Genomic DNA, 12590 nt, shown 5'->3' on the forward strand with positions numbered 1-12590 from the left:
GAATACTTTGGAAGTTTGTTGCCAAAGAGAAGATAGTAAGTGGTTGGAATACACGGCATTTCAAGACACAGAAATTCTACATGACCTCAGATGACCAAAGGTGGTACCTATCACAGGTTCACCAGGTGGGTGTCTTACCTCTGATGGAGCAGAAACTCAACAAATAGAGAGAATTTCTCTCTCATCTACCTTTTTTAGGGTATACTGTGAAGGATAGGACAACTAAAAAACAGCATCATGCATGCGTGGGTCGTTGCCAGTGCCTCATGACGGGCTTCCCCATGCTGGTGGCACATAAAAAAGAACTATCCGAATGTGGTCACTGCCAGTGCCGCCTGACTGGCTCCCATGCCGGTGGCACATAAAATGCACTCACTACACTCTCGGAGTGGTTGGTGTTAGGAAGGGCATCCAGCAAACACTGCCAGAACAGACTGAAGCCTGGTGCAGCCTCCTGGCTTGCCATTCCTCAGTCAAACCATCGAACCCATGCCAGAATGGAAAACGGACGTTAAACGAAATAGACAGGCATCCTGTTCAAGGAGAATGTGAGCCCTATAACTCAAAACACTAATGTCCAGGGGTTAACAATAACCAATAGGCATTCTACACAGCTTGCTATCCTGAACTAAGTCCCACAAGGCCTGGGTAATTACATCAACAGTCCAATGGGTCATTCACCTGTATGTGACCATTGAAGAGATCAACTTACCTGGACATTTGAGGACGATTTGTGCCAGAATTAAAGAGTGTTGGAGAGGCATGGGTGAACCATTTTTCAGACATCAGATTGTATGACTGAAGGAGAAAAAAAAAAAATTTGATTTAAGCCAGAAAACAAAACTTCAATTATGTCTTTTGTAAGCAACAGCAATTTCATTGGTCAAAGACTTCCAAATGATCCAAGCCTTTCATAAGAGAGGATTTCTGTGCAACTCAGGCAGAACACCACAAGGTATTCTCATTGAAATATCCCACTCTACTGGTTTCCTTTTTCATGTGCACATTTGTCACTGATCCATATCCATACACAAGTATTACCTTGGTTTTTGAACAACAATAAATCAGGAGATAGATTGATAGAGACAGACAGATAATATATTATAAAGCACAATTTATTTGCAATTAGATTTGTTCAAAAACTGAGGCTTATATAGACAGACAGACAGAGAGAGAGAGGAGAAAGATTGCTGATATAGCATAGCAGTTAAAAAGTTTGCTTCTCAACCATGTGGTTTCTGGTTCAGTTCCATTGTGTGACATTTTGGGCAAGTGTCTTCTATAGCCCAAGGCCTGCAAAAGCCTTGAGTGGATTTGATAGACAGAAACTGAAAGAAGCCTGTGTCTTCCTCTCTTGATATCACGTTAGTTGTAAACGAGATTCAAAGAAGCAATGTTATTCATTTACAGTCTTCTGTGAAGACATCTGGCCATGGGGAAACATTTCCTTGTTTGGAAACAAGCAAATGTTGGTGAGAAGAAGGGCATCTGGCTGCAGAAAATCTGCCTCATTAGAACAGATCCATGCAGGCACAGAAAAGTTGACATAAAAAAGATCACAAGTCAGGATGTCAGTTACCTTTTACCAAACTTTTCACATTCCTCTTGCTTTCTCTTTCACCTTACACTGTCGCCCTAAACTCATCCCAATATTCCTATACATTCTTGTCTGTAAATCCCCTGCCCCTTCCCATCTTCTCAATTCCTTTTGTAGAACTATATTCCCATCTGGCCTCTAACCCTCTCTTCTTTCATTACAAACCTCACCTGAAATAAAAGATTCTCACATCTGCAATATAAAAGCCTCAAACGAACGCAGCAGCAACAATGGAAATTCCTCTTCAATGCTCTGTATAGTGATCAAACCATTCTGAGCAGCAGCCATTCTTCTTAGAGCTCTACTCAAAAGAATTATTTTAACTCTGCACTATTTCCAATGAAGGAGAAGTGAATTGTTTAAGCACTGTGTCTTAATCACATCCACAATACCAGTTATTAACTGGTTATCTGCTATACTATCCATTGAATCAAATGCCTTAAACCCAGTTGTATCTTCGTTAATCAGTTCTCATCAGATTTTAAAACAGTCAATTAGGAAAATTTCCAAACCGAATCTGCAAGGACACCTTACCTCTATGGCAGCATTTATATCATCTTGGTGTATGCCAACTGCTACCCTCATCAACATGTGCTGAGGACGTTCAGCAACTAAAAAACAGATGGAAAAACATTTTAAAACTTTTACTTTATTGAAATCATGTAAACAAAAACATTACAGAGTAGTTGTGCAAAATAACCCAGATATATTATTAGAGAAAAGCAAGGAAATTATCCCAGAATATATTGATTGGAAATTTTGAAACAGGGGGTGGGGTCGATTATATTGACCCCAGTGCTCAGCAGGTACATCTTTTATCAACCCTGAAAAGCAAAGCCGACCTCAACAGAATTTGAGCTCACAGTTAACAATTCAGTCAGCTCACCACATCCAACAATATATTAGATGTTGTTCGCTTTACTAAAATAACCAACCCCCATTGTTAGATGAACAAAAATGACCATCACCCTTTACATTGAAACTAATAAACTACACTTCACTTTAGAGGTGATACAATGGCTGTAAACACAAGAAGTGTGCCATTAGTGATGCTGGCATCTATAGTCCAAATTTTTTCAGATGGAGTAGACCCATCATCAAAAGGATTCTAACGATCATCATCTCGAGCCAGACCCACCCACTTTTTTTTTTCTCAGAATATCAACATTATCCAAGGTATCTTTTTTTGAAGCTGGTTGGGTGCAGCTGATAGGGAATTGGTTGCTGTTTCTAGTAGGTCGAATAATGAGGTGTAGCCTTGTGACATGTTGTCACACTGATTTGACCTGGAAACTACATTATGGAAATGTCTGTGGAATACTCAACAGAAGAAGGAATACCTTTATCGTTAATCTTCAGGAGGTATGACCGTTCCAATGTCTGGCAAAAAAAAAAAAAAAAAAATCAAATCTATTTTAGGATTGCAATAAATATAATAAACAACAACAAATAAAACCAACTACTTTTATGTAAGTTACACAAACATGTTCCATACATCCAGGGTGCAGTGGATAAACTTGTCTAAATTATGCAAAAATGAAAATAACACTGACGTCTCATTTAACAGATATATTTACCAAAATTACATTAAAATATCTTGAAATACTAAAGAGTAAATTCACTCAATAAAATCGCCATTGGCTTCAACTACGGCCTCCAGATGACCACGGAATCTCCTGCAACTTTTCTGGACACTCTCTTTGTTTAACCCCTTAGTGTTTAGACCGGCCGAAAACTATTCCCCTTTGTTTGAACCAACCAAATCAATGATTCCTCTACGAAATCTTAAAAAAAAAAATAAACAAATCACATTTTTGAATTGTCATAGCTTTGAAGACCTGATCCACTATGGCAGTCAACTGATACTGCAGAAATGTGAGCTTTTATCACTATAAACATTATATTTGGTATCAAGCTTCCTTGATTATGGAATTACTGGAATCCTGATAAAGGTATGGTGATCCACATCTCTAGTAAGATGTCAAAGATGAGGTATTCGAAAATATCTCAATATTTGCATTTAGTTGATTCCGCTAATGACCCCAGCTAAAACGACCCAAACTACGATCCCCTGTTTTTCTTCAATCATTTTGGCAGAACGTCTTGCCTGTGTAAGTACTTACATGTGCAGTAGCTAGGGGCAACCGCAAAGGTTTACTCCGTGAAATGAAAACAAAATTTAGAAAAAGAGGGGACATTCTACAAATACGAAAACAAAATTTCTTAGCAACTTTATACAAAAACAAAAGACATATTTCGATCTGCTAATGAACAGCCTGGTGTTGGTGCCAAGGAGAAACCCCTGGTGAATACTTGCTATAATGAAAATATGGGTGGGGTTGACAAACCCAACCAGTATTGAGCATACTACCCAATTGGACGACCCGCAAAGAAATGGCAGAAGTACATTTTGTGGTTTTTAGTGAATTTAACTATAGTTAATTCATATATTGTGTAAAAAGCCAAAAGGCACCTCCGCCACAAAAGGACAACGACCATCTAACATCGCATCTCAGTTACATGAGAGCTTTTCTTCCAGAAAGCACAGAACTGAGGGAAAAGCAAAATTAACTAAGATGGATGTCAAGAGAAAAAAATATTGACTTCCATAAAGTGGAAAAGATAAATGGAAGGAAAAAAATTTGCAGACTGTGTTCGCTGCAAAAACAAGAAAAACTCCAAAAGGAGATCAGATCTTGACCTCATCTATGTGTTCATTTTACAAAGTGCCCTTGGACAGGTTCACAATAGAAATATGGCATAACTATATTTTGTTGTTTGGTAGTAATACTATTATATACTCCTTTCATTTTATTCCAAATAATGTGAAAGTGAGAAATACATATTAATTTTCAGTATGTTACACACCTGTATCACCTGTTAATGAGCTTTTTTTATTAGTTACATTCTGTTAAGTAAATATATTCATTAAATTGTATGAGTACATAGCCTATGGTATATTGACCAGAAAAAGAGTTTTGTACTTTATTTTCAATGAAAATGTTTGAATGAAATATAAAGAAAAAAATCTTGTACCAATTATACCTGTATTTTAATTCAAATTAATTTTGAAAAGTGGCAAAATTGTTGGCAGTTAACACCTGGGATAATTTTAGTAATTAAACAGGTAAGATGCATTAAGAATTTCAGTTTTAGTGTTTATCTATAATGTTATTACTTAGACCTGTTAATTATTGTGGACACCCCTCTTGAACCTGACTAATTTAAAATAACGAACAAATAAGTATTACATTTGACAGATTAATCTAAATACTAAAGCATTGAGTTGGTGAATGCTGCCATAATCCTTGCGTTCAGTTGATCTTTGGTGTTACGAGGAGTTTTGTAGGTCTCTCGCTCAACTGTGCTCCACACATAATTAAGGTGGGTTGCAGTCTTGATAGTTAGGTAGCCAGATGTTAGGAGTGGTGTGGTCGCAGAAATTGTCTGACAGCCACGACTGGGTTCTCCTGCTTGTGTGGCATGGTGCAGAGTTTTGTTGCCAGACATAGGGTCTTCCAGTAGCCACCCTCTTGACTCAGGGCAGCACTACCTCCTCCAAGCACTTGACGTAGGCCTCCATGTTGAGTCTGAAGCCATGCAAGATGAATGGAGGCCTAACATCACTATCACGAGTGATCTCTCCAAACACCATGAGGTTGGCTGGCTGTTTGATTTTCATCAGTCTCAGTACATATCCTCAGATTGAGATCTAAACACACTGAAGTGTTCCTATTGGAGCTTCCAGCACAAACGCCAAACAATACAGCTGGCCTTTCCCTAATTTCTGGCAGAGTGAATTGCAACTGACCCTACCATACTGTGTAGTTGACAAAATCAAAAACAATGTACATGTATGAAATAAGAAATATGAACTGGTGACAATTTACCCATCAAACCTTTGTGTGTATGTATGTATGTATGTATGTGTGTGTGTGTATATATATATATATATATATATATATATATATATATATATTGCTAACAGGAACAATCGATATAATGGCTTTTTAGATTGATGACCAAACTTTTTTATTTGGTAAAATAAATATTCTATTAGGTTCCATAATCGTTCACCTTTAAGACCCTTAGAATTCCGTAAACTCAAGAAGTGATATACATTCTACATAGAATTTCACAACAAATTTAAAACCAGAGCGTCTACATAGTAACCGTTAAGAATGGTTAAATCTTCCTCAAATTTCACCCATTGGAGCCATGTAACCAACAATGCTACTGTTCAAACATGCATAATAATGGAAAATAAAGAGGCTAGACAGTTGTGTGGGTAATTCTTCCACTCAGCATCTTTTCTTATTTAAAACATTCATAGAATTAAATTCAAAATACAGAAGATAAGATATACCTTGAACCCGAAGTAGTTATATTTGTAATCTCTGTCATGAATAATTGCAGAATTCAATTTCTGAAAAGAAAGTAAAAGAATTTATTAACAATTCTTATTTGTTCAAAATATACAAAAAATTAAAGAATCAATTTATTTTTTCAGTTTGATAAATTTTCAGTATTTGTAAACTGCCATCCAACAGTGGAAGCTGATTGTCAAATTGTTGTCCAACAGTTGACTGCTTTGTAAACAGTTATTTAAGTCACCACAGTTTTATATTTTGGTTGCTTTATTTTTTTTTTTAGTTTGGTTACAAAGAATGGCATCGATGGTCCAACATTTGTGCAACTGATACCATTAATGTTCTGTTTAAACTATTACAAGCCAACAACTGGAGGGAATTCCAGAGGGAATAAAAGACCTTATTGGAGACGGTCTCTTTGTTCATGGAGCCAATACAGTTCCAGCATGAGGGAGGAATCAAAGATGGTATTGTCTGCATAGAAGTGGATATCATTGGAGATGATGACAAGTACAGATGTATAAGAGGAAGAGTTTGGGAAGACAAAACCAAACCCTGAGGCCTACTAAAGTTGAAAGTGTAGAGACAGTTCCATCAACATACAGTACAAGACTCCATTTAATTGGCTAAATATCCCCCTTTCTTCCCACCACAAACAAGGGCAAGTATTGCTCCTCCTCCTTTCAGACAAGACACAATGCAGAAAAAGAAAAAAAACTGAAATATATGTCTACCAAAGTTACAATTAATTGCAGACAAAATTCTTAAATGTAAAATTCTTGCCTCTTGGTTGCTTTTGATTAATTCATAAATATGTGGTGCAATCTTTGGAGAATGTTTTTCAGTCCTAAGGTTCACATAATTGTAAAGATCTTCCATGACATCTAGAAAAGATAGAGAACAACATCTATAGTCATACAAACAGACTTAGCTTAGCTACAGCAATCTACTTCTATTGACATTTAACATACACCTCGGGGAAGGAGAAAAGGTTTCCCGTTTGACATTCCACCAATTCTACTAATCCACTTCCTGGGACTGGTATTTCGTTTATCAACCCCAGATAACAGAGGCAGAACAAACATCACAAGGTTCTATCAATTATGCCTATCTGGTTTATATACACACATGTATATAGACATACGTGTGTGTGTGTGTGTGTGTATATATACATATATATGAGGGTAAGTCAAAAAGTAATGCCATTTTGTTTGGGACAGGAACATGTATCATACATGAAAACAAAGCTGGTCCTGTGGATCACATCCCTACTTCTCAATAGCAATGTTCCACCTTCGAATGAGAGTATGTATCCCTGCCCCGTAAAATTCTATTGACTGTTCTTTGAGCCACTTCTTCACTACCTCCACACTCACCAGATTTAGCGCCTTCAGACTATCATCTCTTCAGTGCCACGATAGAGGGTTTGAGAAGCAAACATTATTCCAGTGACTTAGCTCCCTCTGACTTTCATCTATTACCAAAAATGAAAAAAAGCCCTGGCTGGTCACCATTTTGCCAGTGACAATGACAGACATTGTAGGAAGTTTCTGGGAGTCTCAAACATGAGTTCCTTTATGCCAGGATAATGGTGCTTCAGCACCACTGGAGAAAGTGTTCTGCCATCGTGAGGGGACTACATTGAAAAATAAATCATCATGTCTTGTGCTATGTTTTGTTTTTTTTGAGGCTCAAGACTTTTCATACACCCCTCGTATATATATATATATATATATATGATAATAATAATAATAATATTAGGGATAAAATCCAAAATTACAGGTAAAAACTCAATTAAAATCAATTTATTAAAGATTAAAATTAAATTAAGTTTCACAGTATAAAATATATATATATATAATGACTAAATATTCATCATGAATACTTGTAAAAATGTTAGTATTGTCATCAGCGGCAAATCTAAATAATTGGTAACAGTAACATTAGTGGCAGCAAGCGATATTAGTATTAAACAGCTATACATTAAATTCTTAATTATATTAAAGGGTACACGAAGCACCACATCAAGGAAATTTCTTGGGTTCATAAGTTCAAATGAAATCCTCAAAAGTGGGGCCTCGTTGTGGCCACAATCTATCCAGAGTCTGCAACAAATACAGGAATAAAAAAATGGGGAAAAGCACATACATACACACACACACATATTTCCACAACAGGTTAACATTAACACAAACTTGTCCCTTTGCTTTATAATGGTCACTGGTATCTCTTAAACACACACACACACACACCTCATAAATAGTGAATAGTTAAGAATCAAAATTAAAATTCTCACCACTGAAAACCTTTTTCGTCTCTTTATGCATGTTTGAGACAGCAATGCGAGCAGCTAAAATGGCATAGTCAGGGTGTTTGGTTGTCATAGTAGCAGCAGTCTCAGCAGCCAGGTTATCCAACTCAACAGTCGTCACACCAGAATAAAGACCATTGATAACTTTCATGGTGATGTTTTCCTAAAATAAAATATTAAAGGTAATATACACTAAAAGTCTAAGCCCTCCACATGTGGTACATGCAATACATAAATCAAAATTGCAAAGCCTCTACAGACTCAATATGCTATAAATAACAGCTAAATCTCCCTCTAACTGGGACCCCCTGACACATAAACACCAGATATTCTGTGAGAAAGAAGCATCAGTCAGAGAAATGTTACACCAAAACTCAATACGGAACAATTGTCTACACATATTTTTGAGCACTTACCAATGCACCCGTACATAAAAGAATTAAGACTCCCCACCCCATTTCAAAAATTTCTATTTTAATTACCCAAAAAAGGTTTGATAAAGAAACGAATTTAATGAAGTGTCCGATAAACTGGTCCATTCTGTTACCTAAACTCATGTACTCCCCCACTCCACCCTTAGGATTTGTGGAACTGCAAAGTTGTCACATTCTTCAAGAAGGAATCACGAGAATAAAAAGGAAAAACTTTCGATCTGTTAAATTTATTATTTGACAATGATTTCTCGATTTAATACTTTCGCTCCTTCTTGTAATACAATAAACGTAAACAAATGTTTGGGCATAACTACACAAGTGGGCCCCACCGACTTTTTGCCTTAAAACTTTCTGAAAAATTGATACATTTTTAGATGAAATTTTCAAATATATTTTAGATGATATAGATTATGATTATATCGGAACTCAATGTGAAAAATATTTCGGGCGTGGGGGGAGGAATTTCGGATAATTCACACATCGTTTTTGTTTCCTCACACATCGAGAATGTAGATTATAATTATGTTGGGGGGGGGAAAAAAAAAAGGTTACTTTTGCGGACAATTCCACTTTTTTCTTTCTGGAATTGATGAAATGAATATTCTATAATAAAATGAAACTTCCCAAGCCTATACGAAACAGTCACACCAACAAATTCATCTGATAATTTTTTTTTTTTTTCTAATTATGCCGGTGTCTCAGGAAACTATTTTAAAATTTCTCGAAGGGAAATAATGAAACAGCCCTCAAAAGTAATTTTATTTTTTTTACTGAATAAAATGGACCAAGTTTTGATAAACCCAGCGGCACTATAATGCTATTAGCTGTCAGAAGTGAAAGTGCTCACTGCTAGTGAAGTATCTGTCTGTCTGCCTGCATGCCTATTGCTGGCGACTGACAGCTAATACCATGACTGGCCGGAGCGAGCTATATGTCTAGCCTTTCGGAAAATATTAGAAGGCAACATTAATCAGCTGCATCTAATTAAGAACCTCTTCAATCATGAAGGTCAATGGGATTGCACCTAGAAAGTTCCCCTCCGAATTACAAGCTAGGGCAAGGTTGTTTATGGAAGATCAGCAGTTGCCCATGCATAGCAGCCTCCCCTCTCCATGTCACCGATGTTATTATCCGAGGGAAAGGCAAAGGGGCCAATACAGCTTGGCACCGGTGACAGTGCTACAGCTGAGTGAACTGGAGCAACATGAAATAAAGTGTCTTGCTCAAGAACACAACACACTTCCCAGTCCGAGAATCGAACTCACTTTCTCACAAATGTGAGCCCGATGTTTTAAACAGAGCCATGCGCCTAACAATTACAGCATAAATATATATTTATGGGGGCAAAAGGCAGTTTCGATCGCATTCCATTGAGAGAATTTAAAAATTTCTTCATAACCATTTAAAATCAATCAGCTGAAGGAAAGGGTAAACTGCTTCAGCAACAGTTTCAGGGGTTTTCCTTCGATTTTCCTGTTATTGTTTGGGGAATATAAACTAGAAAAAGAAATTCAAAATTACAAACACACACACGTGTGCGTAGATTACTAAAACAACGCATTCGAAATAAAAAATTTCAGCGGAAAAAACTTTACATTTCGTCAATAATTTATTCTAAATTTATTTTAAGCCCCTATCCAGGAGATATTTCAGAAAATCCGAAAATATGTCTTCGAAGAAGTTTCATAAGTTTTTTTTCTCATTGATATTTTATTCCGTTCATTGAGATTAACGTAATTCGAAATCTAAATTATTCCTAAATTGTATAAATGAAATCCTTTTCACTAATCAAAACTCAAAAGCTTTGATTAGAAAAAAATAGAACTTCGCCACGTAATTGTCGAATTTATTAAAAAAAAAACAAAAATACAATTAAAATCAATTTTTAAAATGTCACTGTATTCTGTTGAATGATTAATCTGAACGTGATAAAATGAGTGTTATCAATTGTTGCTTATATAATGACCTACTACAAATTTCCCGCCAGTTATGTTGGTTTCACTTGATTAACCACAAAAGGGGGGAAATGTCCATCGAAAAACGCCCCTCAGAGAAAACAACCAAGTCAATTTCACTGGGATTCGAACTCAAAAATAACAAAGGTGCCTTATTTAACAGTGAAATATCCAGTCCGTTTTCCTATCGTTTCCGTTGTTACTCAATGTCTTTTCCCGCCGGTATCAATTACACCCCTCATTAACAACACAGCTGATAGTGATTGCAAATCATATTTCAAAGTTATTATCACGTACTAAATTCTATTATTGCTGGAATAAAACTTTTAAGTCCTTGCACCAGCAAAAAGAAGTAATTAATTTTGGCGGACTTTCAGAATAGATGTGCCATTATCTTTTAACTGTAAATCAACCGAAGAATAAGTTTCTTATCTACAAACGTTAACTACATTAACTCATTATAAACGCATAACGATGATGTATTTGACTGTTTAATTCTGCGAGGCGAATTTGGCGGAATTCTGGTTTATCCACAAGTAACAAAGAAGGCCTAACTAGAATCAGCCGCCAAATCAACACCAACTGTTTTAAACAATACAGAACACATTAATGTACTGCTACATACATGTTTAAACTGAATGTGGGGGTGATCACGATTTAATTACAATTTAATACAATGAGCTTTAGTCTGCTAACTACTCGGCCGAATTCCTCTAACGACCAGGCTACAACAACCATCCACTGAAAACGGAACAATACACAGAAGTAATCTTCGATTTCTCTACACCGGACAAGATATCAACCAAAAATTATTGATAATAAATACATTAAAATATTCTTTAAAATTGCAAAAGAAAGGAGGAGTGCTAACCAACCATTTCCTTATATATATATATATATATATATATATATATATATATATGAAAATAAAAAAAGAGTAGAAATGTAACAAGTTCGAGGTTAAATAATAATGGAAATAAAAGATCTTAGTTCTAAAATTGACTTTGATTCTAACAATGTTCAGTTTGTTCGTCTTCTGTCTTTTATTCCTTTGTTGATGAGTTATACATGAAATCAGATTAAATTGTTTTAGTTAAGGAAAAATAGGGAACAGAAGGCAAACAAAAAGCTTGAAATTGTAACGGAGCTTGCAATCGGTGAATGGAATTATAATAGAGAAAATAGAGGCATAACTACAGCTAGAATCAATAATACTTTAAATGTAATTTCTCCTATATTAAATATTAACAATAATGTTTATTACCGGTCGGATGAAGTCCATGTTAAGATTATAACATAACTTCTTGATCCGGGATGTGATTTTGTCGAAATGGATGTCTTCTTTGCGCCCATCTGAATAAAATAAAATTATTTTTAATTAAAAAAAGAATTTGCATTAAGGTTTTTCGAAAATAAATAAATGCAAGATGTTTCTGTCAGATGTTTTTTTTTTTTTTGGAATATGACAAAATGTTTTTTTTTTGTTTTTATCTTAGGCCGGACAACTTAAGAAGTTGTCAATTCAGAAAGTATAAACAACGATTTCCAGTTGAATAAAATAAATATATAGATAGATGGATGTTTAAATAAAATAAAAACGTGCGTTGGGATAATACAAACCTCTTTTAACAACATATAAATGCGGAGAATTCATGTTGAGTGCTTGAAGAGAACTGACACAACGAAACCTGCCAGACAAGACAATTGTTAACAACTGAATAAGCGCCAAATCAAAACGGCGGGTAAAAAAAATACAGCGGTCACGGGATCAGATCAAAGCAATTCTATTGGTCAATAGTTGCCAATCGTTAAATAATAACACAATTTGTTGTTTTGGTTCAAACTTAGACGAATGATTTGACATAATAAAAACATTTTTCATTTAAAAATTGTGAATGCGCACTACACGCCGTGTCAAAAGTA

General features: G+C 35.6%; 1 protein-coding gene across 1 annotated transcript in view; it reads right to left on the bottom strand.

Moving 5' to 3' along the window:
- LOC106875815 (ribonucleoside-diphosphate reductase large subunit) overlaps positions 1 to 12383 on the bottom strand; it is a 30124-nt gene extending 17741 nt beyond the window's left edge. The window contains exons 1-8 of the mRNA XM_014924095.3: positions 12288 to 12383; positions 11932 to 12020; positions 8264 to 8441; positions 6751 to 6851; positions 5964 to 6023; positions 2938 to 2977; positions 2132 to 2208; positions 713 to 798 (exon numbers count right to left, since the gene is read on the bottom strand). Of these exons, the coding sequence (XP_014779581.1) occupies positions 713 to 798; positions 2132 to 2208; positions 2938 to 2977; positions 5964 to 6023; positions 6751 to 6851; positions 8264 to 8441; positions 11932 to 12020; positions 12288 to 12321 (665 nt within the window). The 5' untranslated portion in view covers positions 12322 to 12383. The remainder of the gene's footprint in view (positions 1 to 712; positions 799 to 2131; positions 2209 to 2937; positions 2978 to 5963; positions 6024 to 6750; positions 6852 to 8263; positions 8442 to 11931; positions 12021 to 12287) is intronic.
- Positions 12384 to 12590: the final 207 nt, after the last annotated feature.

The sequence above is a fragment of the Octopus bimaculoides genome, chromosome 7, assembly GCF_046866305.1.
Source record: "Octopus bimaculoides isolate indiv1 chromosome 7, ASM4686630v1, whole genome shotgun sequence".
Lineage (NCBI taxonomy): Eukaryota > Metazoa > Mollusca > Cephalopoda > Octopoda > Octopodidae > Octopus > Octopus bimaculoides.